Here is a 16,925-nt window from a genome sequence, read left to right as displayed (position 1 = left end):
AGAACAACCCCTGTTTTTCCATGAGGAACTTCAAAATCTGGATGTGGTGGAAGGTGGGACTGCCCCCTTGTGCTGTAAAATCTCTAAACTCGGAGCTTCAGTCCAATGGAAGAAAGGAGCAATGGTGCTAAAGCCTGGAAATAAGTATGAAATGAAACAAAATGGTTGTGAATTTGAGCTTCAAATCCATGACTTAACAGTTCAGGACAGCGGAATCTACAAATGCTGTACAGGTGGCATTGCGACTACAGCATCCCTTAAAGTCAAAGGTATCTACAGTACATTTCCAGGAGCGCTATGTTAGCTAGAACTGTAGAACTTTTGTCTGTCAACAGTAGTGAAATTTACTTTTACATCTACACAGTTTGGTCGTTGCTCTTACAAACAGTCCAAAACGTTCCAGAACCCCACTGATCTAAAACCCCATAGAGATGAATCAGTACCTGTTGTTACAGCAATAAAAATACCATACAGTTTTCTTTTTAATTAATGCTTAATTACTTTACATTCCACTAAGCAGTGTTTTGATGCATGCCTTCCCTCTGTCTTGAGGAATTGTTGGTATGGGAGATTTTTATCTTCCACTGTTGATGCCTGTCATACTTTAGTGCTCAAACATAAGCTGTAACTCCAATTATAATAGTAGACTCAGCAGTCGGTTGATCTGGATAAAGTAAGCTGGAGTTTATGGCAGCAACAAAGCCCAAGTGAGTTAACCCAATGCCAGCTCAAGAACTACAAAGCAATACAATGCACACAAATTATATAATGTTAGTTGAGGAGGGGACTCAACTGTTTTCCCTTTTTTTCTTACTTCCGATGACCATTTGGTCACCGTTCCAGTTACCTGTTTTTTCTTTTTTCATACTGTACTTCCTTTTACTAACTTTGGTCTGCCTGGTCTTTTTATTTTTTCTTACTTCCGTTCGCCAAGGTCGCCAATTATCTCTTATCTGTTCCAGAAATTATTCCCATTATAATCTAACCCTTTCACCAACCACACTGTGTTGATCGCACTGCTCTGAGACAAGTTCAGGCTGAGTGCCAAACGTCCTGAAGTTTTTTATTGAAGCAGTAGGATGAGCCCACACCTGCTTCTCGCAAGAGACCCCTCATAACAACTGTCTCTGTGAGTGTATCTGCGGCAACCCAGACCGATTCTTCTATTCCCATTCTGATGTTTCTGTTTGAAGTCAGTGTCCTGAGTCTAATAGAACTGGCACGCAGACTGATTTTACAGCAAAGGTGTCTTTTAACAGGTGTATCGCTGTTTATGTGCCCTACACTGACTTGCCAATTGGTGTGGTTTCTGCTCAGAGGCGACAGGCCTCTCGATTGATCTGTTCATCCAATCAGTGATGTCATTCTGATGCTTCACACATGCTCTGTCACATCAAATCTGATGTGTCTTTTATATATTTTAGTTTAGTATTACTAAGCTTTTATAACTTCTTGATATTATTCAATGTTTTTCTCCAATGTTCTAAAGTATTTGCCATGTTTCTTGTCTAAAGGATTTTTTTGCAAAATGTTTTTGCTTGTATATAGAGCAGCCACCATTTTTTCTTGAGGAACTCCAAAGTATGCAAGCAATAGAAGGAGAGACTGTTTTGTTCCTCTGTGAGCTATCTAAAGCTGGAGTTCCGGTAATTTGGAAGAAAGGCACAACCCGTCTGAGGCCTGGGGGTAAATATGAGATAAGGCAAAAAGACTGCAAGCTAAAGCTTAAGATACATGACTTGACACATCAAGACAGCGGTTCCTACAAGTGTTGTGCTGGTAGCCTTGAAACCGTGGCATCCCTTGAAGTCAAAGGTACGTGTCACTTTGGCAGAAAATAGACTGTATTTAAGGGAAGAGGAATATTGTTTAGTAGTAATAAACCGTAAAACGATAAATAAAAGAGTAACTCTTAATTCTCTGTAGAACTACCAGTGTTTTTTCATGAGGAACTACAAAATCTGGAGTTGGAAAAGGGTGAAAGTGCTTTGCTAACCTGCAAGATCTCCAAACCTGGGGTTGTGGTGCAGTGGAAGAAGGGATCCATCCAGCTTAGACCAGGAGACAAGTATAAAATGAATGAAAATGGATGTGAGCTACATCTTCAAATTCATGATCTGACCTGTGAGGACAGTGGCACCTATGGATGTTATGCTGACACCATAGCGACCACAGCAATCATTCTCATTAAAGGTAAACATGTGTAATTTCCCATTATTATAATGATTACCTTCTCCATGCATGAATCAACCTGAAAAAAACTGACAATGGTTATACAACTACTTAACAACATATTAATCTCTCATGTTCAGAGCAATCTTTGTTCTTCTACAAGGAGCTCAAAAATCAAGAAGCAAAGGAAGGCGAAACTGGCTTGTTGTGCTGTGAGATCTCAAAACCCGGGGTTTCTGTGGAGTGGAAAAAGGAAACCATGCTTCTGAAACCTGGAGAGAAGTATGAAATCGGCCAGGATGGATGTAAACTGCAGCTTAAGATCCATGATCTAAAAAGTTCTGATAGTGGCTCCTACAAATGTTGTGCTGGTAGTCTGGTGACTACTGCATCTATTGTTGTGAGAAGTATGCTGTTGGAGAGCAGGAACATACATTGGACAATATGTTTTATGAACTCTTTGTTCTCAAATTATGAAAAATTTGACCATCATTTTATTTTCTCTCTCCAGAAAAACCCTTGTTTTTTTGCAAGGAACTTCACAGTCTAGAGGTGGAAGAGGGTACAGTTGCCTTACTGTGCTGCGAGATCTCAAAACCTGGAGTATCCGTGCAGTGGAAAAAAGGAGCTCTTCTTCTGGAACCTGGAGAGAAGTATGAGATAAAGCAGGATGGATGTGAACTGCAACTTAAGATCCATGATCTGAGAAGTTTTGATAGTGGTTCCTACAAGTGTTGTGCTGGTGTGCTCATCACAACAGCCTCAATTCTAGTAAAAGGTAAGTGATGTGCTATTGTGAAAATAAGGGTAAACAGTAGGAAAATGATGTCTATCTTAGTAAGAAAAAATCAACCAAAATCTTTGTTCTCTGCAGAAAAACCTTTGTTTTTCAGCAAGGATCTTCAACATCTGGAGGTAGAAGAAGGCAAAGCTGCCTTGTTCTACTGTGAGCTCTCAAATCCTGGAGTTAAAGTGCAGTGGAAGAAGGGAGATCTTTTTTTGGAGCATGGAGAAAAGTATAAGATGAAGCAGGATGGGTGTGAAATGCAACTTAAGGTCTATGATCTGAGAAGTTCTGATAGTGGCTCCTATAAATGCTGTGCTGGTAGTCTGGTCACCACAGCATCTCTTGTAGTGAAAGGTTTGTAGTTTTTTGCAATCGTTGCAAAAAATATGCATGACCAAGCCTACATTTAACACTGTCTTTGCAGGAAATAAACTGACCACCATGTTTTTTTATTCTTCAGAAAAACCCTTGTTCTTCTGCAAAGAACTACAAAATCTGGAGGTAGAAGAATGTAAAACTGCTTTGTTGTGCTGTGAGCTTTCAAAACCAGGAGTTGCAGTGCAATGGAAGAAAGGAACTGTTCTTCTGAAGTCTGGAGAGAAGTATAAAATAAGGCAAGATGGATGCAAACTGCACCTTGAAATCCATGATCTGAGGACTTCTGACAGTGGCTCCTACAAATGCTGCACTGGTAGTCTGCTCACCATAGCATCTCTTCGGGTGAAAGGTATGGTTTTTTTTGTCACCCTTAAAATAAATATGGTTCACCAAAAATTGCGCTATCATTTAAAAAAAGATTTATTTAAGTATGAAAAATGATCCCAATGTTCTTTGTTCTTTCCAGAAAAAACATTGTTCTTTTCTAAGGAACTGAAAAATCTAGATGCCGAAGAGGGAACAACTGCTTTACTGTGTTGTGAGCTCTCGAAACCTGGAGTTGCAGTACAGTGGAAGAAAGGAGCTCTTCTTCTGAAACCTGGAGAGAAGTATGAAATGAAGCAGGAAGGGTGTGAAGTGCAGCTTAAGATCCATGATTTGTGGAGTCCTGATGGCGGCTTTTACAAATGCTGTGCTGGTACTCTTGCCACAATATCATTTATTACAATAAAAGGTAGGAGACCAACACAAGGGTTAATAAAGTTGATTTATGATTGGTTGTCTCTAGCTTCTTAGTGAGTTAAGAACTAACCACCATATTTTTTATTCTCTGCAGAAAAACCTTTGCTCTTCTGTAAGGAGCTTAAAGATCTGGAAATTGATGAGGGGAATACGGCTATCTTGTCCTGTGAGCTGTCAAAGTCTGAAATTTCTGTGCTGTGGAAGAAAGGAGATCTTCCTCTGAAGCAAGGGGAGAAATATGAAATGAAGCAGGATGGATGTGAAAGGCAGCTTAAGATCCATGATCTGAGAAGTTATGATAGTGGCTTTTACAGATGTTGTGCTGGCAGTCTGGTCACAACAGCATCTCTTCTGGTTAAAGGTTTGTACTTAGTGGTAATTAACACAACAAATATGGTTGACCAAAGTGCATCACAAACATGTTCTTTATTCTCCACAGAAAAACCCTTGTTCTTCTGCAAGGAACTTCAAAACCTGGAGGTAGAAGAGGGTAAAACTGCTACGATCTGCTGTGAGCTTTCTAAACCTGGAACTTCTGTGCAGTGGAATAAGGAAACAATGCTGCTTAGACCAGGAAACAAGTATGAAATCAAACAAGATGCCTGTAAACATCAACTTAAGACCTTTGACATGAGGACTCAAGACTCTGGGAGCTACAAATGTTGTGCTGGTAGTTCAGTGACCATGGCATCTATCACAGTCAAAGGTATGTGGTTTAGTTGAACCAGAGCAATTTGACAGCATTACTGTAAATGTGAAATCTAGAATCAAGAAATGAGTTTTGGGGATGAACATACTACTGATGTTTTGGAGGACATTTTTGTTGGGTATGAGTACAAGCAAACAAATACAGTAACAGAATAATATCCATAACAGTATTGGTACTGATGCATTATAGTAAACTGTTAAAGAAAGATTTTTTTTGACAACTGTACACTTTCTTTTTCTGTGTTGCTGCCGTCTAGAGTTTCCGATCAGACCTAAAGACATCCTTCAGGTACCGCCACGCTCAAGGGGCATGAAATTCCTGGAAGGTCCTTTCCTAGATGAACAAAGCAATGTTGTTGATCGAGAAATGTCACCTGCTAATAATATAGTAGAGCAAGGGCAGGATGACCACTGGGTTGATAGTTTAAAGGAGACAGAAGAACAAGACAATGAGAAGAAGACAGCAGTAAAAAAAGATGAAAGATTCCCTGGCAAAGATGAGGTGATGGTGGATATTAAAATGCCTGATCTTACTCCTGATGATAATGTTACTGTAGAACAGTGGAACACTGCAGAGAATATTGCAGTTACAACAACTGTAGACATTTCTACAAACCAAAATCGAGACAACATAAAGCAAGAACCAGAATGCAGTGTTACCATAAAAAGAAGACAGACTCAGGGTAAAATCGAAGCACCAACTCACCATAAGGAATTGTTCATCCAGCCACAGATTGCTATTCAGGGTCAAGACAGTGTCATGAAGCCATATGAAGCCAGAGGTTCTTCAGATATTGAGACATTAATAAGGCAAGAAGTAAAAGAAGCCAACTCATTTGTCCATAGTGACAAATTCGAAACACCTGAAAAGATTCATTCCTTGATTGATGCTGAGGATCGGCTTGCAGAGAAAACATTAAGTCTGCATTTTATAGATCAGGAATACAAGGAGCAACGAAGCAGTGTAGGAAAAGCAACAGAACTTTCTATCGAACACACCCTGCAACAGAAAGAAGTGTCAGCTGTGGAAATTGGTTTTACAGAGCAAGCAAACCAGAAGCAAATACAAGAGGTACCAGAACCTTTAACAATTCAAACACCAGACAAAATATCAGCCCAGACCAACACAGGGTGTCTAGGTGTTGGTGAGCGTAACCATGGATATTGGGAAGAGATCACCAAAGTTTGTAAAGTTGTAGAGCCAACAAACCCCACTACTTTTTCTGAAGAGCATATTCAAGACCCCCCTGATATAGGCATAGGTCAAGTAGATGAGGCAGAGATGCTGGAAGCTGCTATCAAGATCCAAGCTGCTTTTAAGGGCTACAAAACTCGAAAGGACATGCGGCCTGTTTTCAAGGCAGTGTTCAAGACACAGAATGTTAAGCCGGGTAATACAGTTTGTCTTGATTGTATTGTTGATGGTAAACCCAGCATGGTGCGTTGGCTAAAGGATGGCGTTGAGATAAAGCATGGGAAGCGCCATAAGATCAGTCTTCATGAAGATGGTAGATGCCTGCTGGTTATAGCTAATGCAAGTTTCAATGATGCAGGTGTCTACACTTGTGAAGCTGTCAACAAGTTTGGTACTGTTAGTTACAACGGGAATGTGACTGTCAATCATACAAAGAAGATTGAACACCCAGCAGCAACAGAACCAACTCCTGGAAAAGAAGAGGGCTCACTTAGGCTTATCTATGATCTGCCTACAGATGACAACTACAGAAAAATTCAGGAGAGAAGAAAAAGTCTGATTTCCATTAGTTCTAGTAAGTTGCCTTAAATTATTGTTTCAGATTTATGCATGCTGCATAACCTGGATTTTTTATAGACTGTTTCAAAGGTACTGCACATGTTCGTTCCTAAGCATTTGAAGTGGTGATATTTTGGGATATCAAAATAAAATGAATAATCTCCATATAGGTATACAAATGTACAAATCGTAGACTGTAGATACCAAGTCTAACATCACCGCTTTTGAGAATGTACTGTATATGCTTGGCTTACAGTTACCATCTTCTCGAAAAGGTGGGACACTTTTGCACTTAAAGACAGAAGCCTTCTCTCTTTGCTATGATGCAGCCCGAGCAAGTCAGTTAGCAGTTAGTCAGTTGACAGTTAGCTGGTTAGCATTTATGATGTTATGTTGATCTCTTTCCTTATATGGCTTATTAAAGACTTGCATTTAAGTAAGTAATAAATCATTTAAAAAAAATTATTGTATGCTAAAAAGGCTGTCACTAGTGTAGCATCCAGGCACCTTTTAAAAAATGGGTCCTGGCATACTGAACCACAAAATATCACTACTGATATGAACTACTGTACTATTTATGAATTTTAAGCCGCCAAATGCATAAAAAATGCAGAGTAAAAATCTTCCTAGTGTTATGATTCAATTTTTTTTTTAAGAATTTGTTTCTTCAGTATGCTTTTTATTATTTTGTATTGTTTTTTTTGTAGCATCCTGTCCTTCAGATTATGACACTGCATCTGATGTGGACACAGGATACCTATCCAGGTAAGAAGGTTAACAAACCATTTAATTTTTTAAAACCATAATTATTAAAGAAATGCCCATTATAATAATAATAATAATAATAATAATAATAATAATAATTATTATTATTATTATTATTATTATTATTATTATTATTATTATTATGCATTTTATTTTATTTTATTTTTACAGAGGAAAAGTGGTGAAAAAGATACAACCCAAAATGCAGCTGTCTGAAAGTTTAGATGAGGAAAAAGCCCTCAGTCCTCAACCACAAAAAGTCATAGGACAATTAAAAGTAAAAGGTTGGTCTCTGCTTTCATGGGTATTTTATATCTAATTATTATTAGGGAATTCAAGTCAATACTATTTGTACAGGACTATGCACATGGCTCCAGTCCCTGTGCCTGAGCAGTTTCAGAGTAAAGTTTTTTGTGTGTTAAGCCACGCAGTGACCTACAAACCATTCAAGTAGAAAAAAAACTATCTGAATTAAGACAGAAATCATAAAGAAACAGGTGCAGATGATGACAGATGATCAGGCTGGTGATTAGTGGTTGGAACAGACGAGAGGGGAAATGAGGTCGCTGCTGAGGTCGCTGCTGAGGTCGCTGAGGTTTTCATATACAGTTATTGAGTTCAAATGTTTCTTAACACTCTGTCTCTAAAATCATGCCTGTATCGCTCATAAAGAGAAAAAAAATAATGTTCACCTGTCAGTTTATTCCTTGCTATTGTGAACATAGGAATAAGATATAGAGTATATATTGATTAAAACAATTAACCAGAAAGTACAGAAAGTGAAAAGAGACAACTTCTGGACAGTTGCATATACAACTGGCTGTATCTTGTAAAAAAATGTCTTCTTGATTGACTAAATACACATTATTTATTCACAGGCGGAAAATCAGTTTGCAAAACTTCATCTCCTAAATACCCACATAGCCTCAAGACCCCATCCAATATAGAGTCAGCCTCGGAGTCAGACGAGGAGGATGAAAGGGAGGAGGTAATAACATATATATTTTTAAATAACTTGTAATTTTGTCCATTTGTTGGTCATCACAATGTGGTATTTCTTCTTCAGACATTTGATATTTATGTCGCCAAAGTCGACTGTCACCCCATCGGAGGCAATAAAGAGACCTTTGTGCTTAAGGAAGGGCAGTTTGTGGAGGTCCTTGACTCTGTGCATCCTGTGAAGTGGCTTATCCGTACTAAACCCAGCAGAACCACTCCATCCAGACAAGGATGGTTATCTCCAGCATACCTCGAGAAGAAGACAAAGGTTAGCATCGTGCTGGTGTCGGTAGACAAACTGAATACATCTTTATAAGCTGGGCGGAAAATGTGCAAAGAAATTCTACGTTTTAAGATGTTTCTCAAATACAAGATAATACAGTAGTACAGAAATACAGTAAGCGTGAGTGAATGTCAAAAAATATCTACGCTACCAGTCGAGGGTTTGTACACCCCTTCTAATTTCATGGCCGTTCCTGATTTTTAGTTCTTCCTACACTGTAAAACAACTCTGAAGGTGTTTATCCAAAATATATAATAATCTCCTCTGAACAGTTGATATTGAGATGTTTATCTGCTCCTTCTGCTCTGTAAAGCTCCATAACGGCTCTAATCTGAGCTGCTGGTTGTTAATTGGTGATTTCTGAGGCTGGTGACTCTAAATGAACTTCTCCTCTGCAGCAGAGCTCAGGTTTGGTCTTCATGAGAGACAGTTCCATCATGGAGCTTGATGGGTTTTACAAACACACTCTACACGATACTGTTCTTACCAGAACTGTTCCAGAACAGCTAACGTTCATACAGTATATCTTAAAACAACAACTGACTGTTACTGTACGTTTGAACCTCCTCAGGTATACAGGTTCTTCATACGCAATCCTGAATCCTGCATGAATGACATCATTAAGTATTAAGTATCATTAAGTAAACCATAATGAACATATAGTGATAGTCCAGCTAGTACATTTGAAAACTTAACTGGATAATTTTCCAAACTTAAAGTTAAGTTAATTGAACATACTGTAGATCTTTAGTACTGAAGGCCAGGGTTGTTCTCTTGTACCTCTCTTGTATTTCACCCCTGTTCCTGACTCATGTGATCGTTCTTTTCATAGGAACTGCTTTCCCTGGCACAAGAAACAGAAACAAAAGACATTCCTTTCACCAGAAGAAAAACACTCTCGAAAGACGAATATAAAGAGACATCAAAGTGAGTTAGTGTATTAGTGTGGGTTTATATGGTTTAAAAAACATTTTATAAAAAATGTAAACATCTATTTATATGCTTTAATTTTTAGTCGGTTGATCAAACGCCTGCTTGAGGGTGAAAACGAGTTTGTGAGAGAAATGAATTTCTTCGTGGAGCACCATTTACAGCACGTAGAGACGAGCTCGAAGGTTCCTCTCACCATTCTTAGCCAGAAAGAATACATATTCCGCAACATTAAGGATATCGCAAGCTTCCATGAATGGTAACGTAAAGAAACAAAAACAACAACAAAAAAACATTCTTATTACGCCATAGTGTATATACTGCATAGTTTATATCACAGCACAGTTGTCAGAAGTTGGTGAATGAGCATGTGTACAGTTCACACACACAAATGCATCTCTTCAGCAAGTTGGTGACGTTGTTTTTCGAAGGTCAGACGTTCGACTGGTTGAATGTTCATGGGAATGTAGTGAGCTCCGAGCCACCTCACCCGGGATCGTCATGCATGGCGATGCATTACAGCCTGCTTTAAAATATTTGCACCATTCAAATGTTTTACCATGTCTCATCACTCACATCAATGACTCCTTATAGCCTCAGTAATATTTGTCAGAGCAATAACCAATTTCACTACAGAAAAACTGCTGATGTTTTTCTATAACAGCATCACACAGTGTGTTGTATTTCTAGCCTGAGATCATAATTAACTGTTTTTGTTAAGTCTATTCCATTGTAATCTCATTATATTTCCATCCTGCAGTTGTATTTTCCCGAAGCTAAGCCAGTGCTTGACAGATGATGACGTGGCTCAGTGTTTCGTAAATTACGCCCCAGACTTTGAGATGTATCTACAGTACATCATGGGCCAGTCTCAAGCCGAGGCCTGCATCTCAGACAAAAACACACAGCACTTCTTTAAGGTAAGTTTAGTTGTATCTTAGACATTTTTTATTATTACAATTTACAATTGTTACAGTTGCCAAGTAGCTGACCACTTAAAAGTTGTATAAATGAAATACAAAACGTTTCAAGGGGATTGGAATTAAAGAAAATGTGTTTCTCAGCAATATACCAACACTGCTTTTGCACATCTGGATACTCAAGTCTTGAGTGTTGGTATGTATTCGGAGAGACCTCTGGAGAGGCTTCAAATGTACAAAACCCTGTTTAAGGTAGCGTTGAATGGAATTTCTAAAATGATCAAGAATTTCTGGAAACTATGACAACAAAGCAACTTATGGTTTCAATGTTTATTTGCAGGAGCTAATAAGGAACAAAGCAAAGAGTGGCCAGAGCTGTTGTCTACTCGAGGACGCCTTTTCCATGGTGTCCAGCTTGCCTTGGCGTGCAGACAACTTGCAGCACGTTTCCCTGATTGAGAACTATCCAGCTCCTCTAAAAGGGCTTGGAGAACCAATTCGGCAGGTAAGCGATCAGGGGACAGAACTTCATCAACATGTCAACTCAATGTGTTGATCTGATTACTCGTTTCTTGGTGGTCTTTCATTCCAGGGTTCCTTCATTGTATGGGAGGAAGCACCCGGAACTAAAATGTCCCTCAGGGGTCATCATCGGCACGTCTTCCTTTTTAAGGACTGTATTGTCTTCTGCAAAATGAAAAGAGATTTGAGCACCCAGTCTATATTGTATATCTTCAAGAACAAGATGAAGGTAATTTTGAAAAGCAATTCAGTTTTGATAAAAAACAAGATTGTTTCTGAAATCGTGATTTAGAGGTAGTGTGGCTTTCTCACAGCTCTATGGGTCTGTGGTTTGATCCAGAGGCTTGGTTGGAAAGAGAAATCTGGAGGTCATGAGCTGGTCTCCAGATTACAGTATCTTTCAACAAAAGACTTCTATTCCTGTAACTAAAAGATTTTCTGTCTTGCGTAGCTGAACGATGTCGATTTAAAGGATACGGTAGAAGGGGATGACCGATCCTGGGGTATGTCGCATGAGCATCGAGGTACAACTCGAAAAGTCACTCTTCAAGCTCATTCTGTGCTCACCCGTTGGTCCTGGCTCAAAGATCTCCGAGATTTGCAACAGCGCACCAAATTTCCATCATGGAGTGAGTTTGAAGTAAAACTCCAACAAACACTGGTCTAATAAAGTCTTTCTAATAAACAGCTGTTTTGTTTTCTTCTGTATGTTCGCAGGCGCACCATGCTTTGAGTTGATTCTTACTGATTCTGTAGTTAAACTAGGACAGACCATAAAACTCGTTTGCAAGGTCACGGGAATCCCTAAACCAGTGGTTACTTGGTACAAAGGTAATCTTTACTTTAGCATTCTTCACAAAATGTTTAGAGCTGGAAATCCAGGCACTGAAATGGTTCTTTCTTTCTCAGATGGCTTTGCTCTGAAGGATGACAAACACCTTATTATCTCAGAGGGAAACACGGGTGCTTGCTATGTGGTTCTAACATCCGTGTCTGTTGAAGATTCGGGTCAGTATATGTGCTATGCAGCGAACCCCATGGGGAACACCAGCACCCTGGCCAAGATCTTTGTTGATGGTACGTGCAATAGTGGTCTGGATTGTACATCTAACTTACAGCAGCACCATTGTGCACTTTAAGTTATATCATGACTATGAAATGATTTTTCTTCCTCGAGAAGTTAGCTTGTGATCACTTGCAAGTTCATCAGATAATACTACTGCGTTATGTATTATTGCCTTTAGTGCTAGTAAACTAGAAAGTCTTTTTGTTAGCTATATAACTTAGGGAATCAAAATCTTCTCCAGTGAAAAGCAGGACAAATGTTGAAACAAAGGCATGGTGAGCCATCAGCTCTTACGGTAGCATTCTCCTGTTGCATATTTTAAGTTTTTTTTATCAGAAGCTAACCTCGTAAGAACGTTCCTTTCCAAGAAACACCATTTGATTCTGGTGACTCTTTATTCTTGGTTTAGCATGCTAACTGGAGTAGCTTGGTTCAATGAAGTGATGAATCACAAACTGTATTTTACACTTTACAGTTCCTCCTAATTTTACAAGGAGACTTCAGGACACTTCACTGGTGAAAGGGAAGGATGTGAAGTTGTACTGTTCGTCAGGATCTGTTCCTGTACCCACTGTCAGGTGACGCTGGTTTTAAAGCCCTCAGTCACTTCACGTGTCACGTGTGAGCTGTAGGACAAATATATAATTATGTCATATATATTATGTATAATTTGTTTAAAATGTGTGTTTTATGTTCCAGGTGGTATAAAGATGGCACACAGCTGAAGAAAAGCCAGAAATACAAGATTGACATTGACGCACAGACGGGAATCCTTTTACTGGTTATAAAGAACGCAGACGAAGCAGACGCAGGGCAATATGAGTGTGAGGTAACCTTATCCGACACCGATTTCTAGCTTCTTCTTCCAAACTGGGGGCAACTGGCTTAATATCTTCATTCGTCACTGGTATATCTCTAACTGGACAACATTTTAGCTAAAGAAATGAACCTTTGGTGTTAGCATGTGTTATTTAATATTATTATGGAAGGAGTCTCCAGTGTCAGAACTTTGTAACAATCTGGTACTAAGTTTTAAGTTTTCACACTATTTTTTCTTGTAGCGTAGCAGGAATGAACTACTGTACTTGGGGATGTGTTCTTTTAGAGACCCTCGGCTGACTCCGCCTCATGTTGGTTCACATCACACTATTGTTAATTAGTTTCCTAAAACAGCATGCCCTGGTTTGTTTTATTGCGTAAACTGGCTTTCGAGAGCTTTGATTTGGGCCTTTTTATATGTTATCATGTTAAAAAAATTATCTGCCTCCATTTCTTCAGCATTAAGATAATTAACTAATTTAAGCCATAAACATTTTTTTGAAAAAAGTATTATGTATAAATATACACTACATTCTGCATACATAAATTTACATAAGTAATTTAATTACACACACCAGTTTAGACCATGTTGGAATTACCTTTAATACTTGAAAACACAACACAGTATATCCATAGAAAATAAAAATCTAAATTTGTTCTAATGATGCGATTTTGCAAATTCTGCAAATTGAAAAATTCTGTTTTGTTTTTTGTATATATATATATATATATATATATATATATATATATATATATATTTGTCAAGTGCATTTGCAAAATCCGTCAAGCACCATAATGTAACTGGCTCTCATGAAGGCCATCCCAGGAGGGCGAGACCAAATAATAAAAATAATAATAATAATTTTTATTCATATAGCGGCTTTCCTGAGCTCAAGGACACATTACAATGAGTAGAAAAACAGCCAAAAAAAAACATGCATGGACGGGTGGATTCAGGTGTAACATTCGGAAGACAAGTGAGTTTTGAGTAAAGATTTAAATATGGAGATGTTGTTAACAGAACGGAGAGAGTGTGGTAGAGAGTTCCAGAGTTTGGGAGCAATAACACTGAATGATCTGCCGCCCATTAAAGAGGGGCGGTACCGAGGGACAACAAAAAAAATTGGAGGAACGTAGTGAACGAGTCAAAATGCAGGGGGCAAGCGGGTTAAAAAGATAAGAGGGAGCTAAGCCATTTATAGATTTAAAAACAAGGAGAAGAATTTTTAATTTGATACGGTAGACAACTGGGAGCCAATGGAGATCAGACAGGATTGGGGTTATATGAGCAGAGCGTTTGGTATGAGTGAGTATTCTAGCCGCAGAGTTTTTAATGTATTGTAATCTGGAGATGGAGCTGGCAGGTAGACCAATTAAAGAGCATTACAGAAATCAATGCGACGTAAATGAAAAAATGCAGATTTAGTGACAGATTTAATGTGAGGCTGAAAGGAGAGTGTGGAGTCAAAGATTACTTCTAAATTTGAAGTGGATGTTTTGATGTGAGAGCCAGCAATCTCACAGGTGAAATTGGTGGTAATGTTGCTGGTGAGTGCTGGGGTTCCGATGAAAATTATCTCAGTTTTGTCCATGTTAAGTTTCAGAAAGTTTGAGTTAAGCCAATCTCAAATGTCCTTAACGCAAGCAGAGATTTTGTCAATTTGGGCAGACGGAGTAGGTGTACAGATAGAGTAAAGTTGAATGTCGTCTGCATAAAAGTGATAGTTAGGACCATGACGTTGAAGGATCAGACCGAGTGGGATTATGTAAATTGTGAATAATAGTGGGCCAAGAACAGATCCCTGGGGAACACCTCACTTCAGGGGGACGGTGGGCGATCAAAAATCCTTAACAGAAATATAAAATTGTCTATCTGAGAGATAGGAAGAAAACCAAGAAAGAGCCATACCAGAGATACCCAGACCAGAGAGACGAGAAATAAGCAAATCATGGGAGACAGTGACCAAAACCTACCTCTGCCGCAGACAGAAAGTTCATTTAGAGTTATCAGCCTGAAAAATGACCAATTAACAGCACCTCAGATTAGAGGCGTTATGAAGTCTTTACAGAGCAGAAGTAGCAGAAACATATTACCATTAACTGTTCAAAGGAGATTAATGCTTTTTTTGGACGCCTTCAGCATTCCTTTACAATGTAGAAAGAAAAAAAAATCAGGAACCATCATGGAGTTAGAAAGTAACCTCAAACTTTTGAATGTTGTATATATAATATTATCCCAACCTGCCTCTGTTTTAGATAACGAATCAGATGGGCAGTGCTAAGTGTAGAGCGAAGTTGTACTCCACACCGTCCCCTGTAACAAGCAGTGCCAAAGACGAACCACAAACCACCTCGGCTGCAGGTATGAGGGTCCACCTAAGACAAGGTAAAACAAGGACATCCTGTCAGGTTAAACGATCGGTAAACTCATCACTGTCTAGTCATGATGACAACGTACTGTAGGCAGTCAGCAACGAAGCATGGATAATCAATAATCATTACTAAGGTTACTCACATTGTGTAAACTTTCCCATGTCTCTATCTCTTGCATATATTATTGCAATAAATTACATTATTTATTGCATGACCCTAAAACAACCCTCCATAATGCGCTTCCTCGTTCCTTATTTGGAAATATTTCCTATTGCTTGCTGGAATCTTATTGTCTAACCGGATATGCTAATGTGCTTCCTAATGTCTGTCTGTGTCCAAGTTTCCGTACGTCTAATTCTCTTTTTGTTCTACCGAGAACATGCTAATTACTTTTGTACATTGGTAACAGATGCACATGGCACAAGGCATTTGCCTGAAAAAAACTTTAAAATACTCTGTCTATTATGTGAATAAACTGGAGAGTACTTTAAATACATCATTCTTCCTTTAAATAATTTTAAACATAACAGTAGAAAAATCGATTTAGTGATTTATTGTGAATTTTTTTATTTGCAATTTATGTATCGGATTTATATATGTTTGCATTTAAGGTGGTAAAATGTTGCCATTTTTCTGTAATTCTACAGGTGGCAGGCTCTAAACTATTCAGACGTTAGCAGGCAGCACAGCATCCTGTGTTTGTTAAAAAAAAATTTAAATACAACGTAGAGTCGCAACGTAGATCGGCACCGGGGTATTGTGATAATATCATGTCAAACGATCCCTGGTGATTCTCATTCCTACCTAACAGTGAGCAAGAATAAAAACCATATAGTTAAACACTTAGACCCAAGGTTAAGATGTTGCAGTGGATGCATCAGAAAACTAATTAGTGAACAAACCAAAGTGAACAAAACCTCTACTGGGAATGCAGGAGTCCTAGATCCTATTCCAGGGAACTCGGGCGCGAAGGCAGAGTACACCAATCCATCACAGGGTGCACAAGCATGACACACACACACACACACACACACACACACACACACACACACACACACTATGGACATGCCGGTTACCCTACTCTGCATGTCTTTGGTCTTTGGGAGGAAACCTACCAAGCATGCAAACTTCACACACACAAGTCTGAGTCAAGAATCAAACCCTCAACCCTGTAGATATGGTGCCAAAGTCCTAACAACAGCTCCACTGTGCTGCCTCCAATGACTGACACTGTAACTTATAGCATTTATAACCATAACTTTTAATTAATCTTAATTTACTAAAAAATGGTAAAGGGGTACTTTGATCCAGTGCATGTATTCCCTTTCCATGAACAATGTCTTAATCATTATCTCAGTATCATTTTGCATGGGGTTATAAACCAAACTGTCATTCAAGATCGTGATACCATCTCGTCACTTCACTATTATGATTTATATTACAGTAAAAAGCTTGGTTTATTGTTTTAGACACTTGTATGCCTTTAATACAGATCCATCTGGTACAAAAACGTCATGATCGAAACATTCCACTCAAAAGCTTCACTAACGTCACTCTGGAAAGTCACTCATACCTTACAGCTGGGTTATTAGTGGCTTTTGGACACCTGTTGACCATGTTCATCCACACTTCTCTTTATTTAACTTCATTCTCTCCATCCCATTCCCTTTAGTCCCAGAGCAGGAGATTAAAGATCCAATCAGAGCCAT

General features: G+C 38.7%; 1 protein-coding gene across 1 annotated transcript in view; it reads left to right on the top strand.

Annotated features, from left to right (window-relative positions):
- obscna (obscurin, cytoskeletal calmodulin and titin-interacting RhoGEF a) overlaps positions 1–16,925 on the top strand; it is a 59,847-nt gene that overhangs the window by 17,549 nt on the left and 25,373 nt on the right. Inside the window, exons 24-44 of the mRNA XM_053503765.1 lie at positions 1,927–2,193; positions 2,313–2,551; positions 2,707–2,950; positions 3,047–3,313; positions 4,173–4,370; positions 4,518–4,784; positions 5,044–6,555; positions 8,183–8,292; positions 8,371–8,592; positions 9,419–9,513; positions 9,602–9,775; positions 10,277–10,436; positions 10,581–10,688; positions 10,777–10,941; positions 11,029–11,187; positions 11,410–11,587; positions 11,676–11,789; positions 11,868–12,035; positions 12,500–12,602; positions 12,724–12,853; positions 15,100–15,205. Of these exons, the coding sequence (XP_053359740.1) occupies positions 1,927–2,193; positions 2,313–2,551; positions 2,707–2,950; positions 3,047–3,313; positions 4,173–4,370; positions 4,518–4,784; positions 5,044–6,555; positions 8,183–8,292; positions 8,371–8,592; positions 9,419–9,513; positions 9,602–9,775; positions 10,277–10,436; positions 10,581–10,688; positions 10,777–10,941; positions 11,029–11,187; positions 11,410–11,587; positions 11,676–11,789; positions 11,868–12,035; positions 12,500–12,602; positions 12,724–12,853; positions 15,100–15,205 (4,986 nt within the window). The remainder of the gene's footprint in view (positions 1–1,926; positions 2,194–2,312; positions 2,552–2,706; positions 2,951–3,046; positions 3,314–4,172; positions 4,371–4,517; positions 4,785–5,043; positions 6,556–8,182; positions 8,293–8,370; positions 8,593–9,418; positions 9,514–9,601; positions 9,776–10,276; positions 10,437–10,580; positions 10,689–10,776; positions 10,942–11,028; positions 11,188–11,409; positions 11,588–11,675; positions 11,790–11,867; positions 12,036–12,499; positions 12,603–12,723; positions 12,854–15,099; positions 15,206–16,925) is intronic.

This window comes from Clarias gariepinus, chromosome 9 (assembly GCF_024256425.1).
Source record: "Clarias gariepinus isolate MV-2021 ecotype Netherlands chromosome 9, CGAR_prim_01v2, whole genome shotgun sequence".
Classification (NCBI taxonomy): domain Eukaryota; kingdom Metazoa; phylum Chordata; class Actinopteri; order Siluriformes; family Clariidae; genus Clarias; species Clarias gariepinus.
The sequence above is the reverse complement of the archived record's forward strand: the minus strand, read 5'-3'. Positions and strand labels throughout refer to the sequence as shown.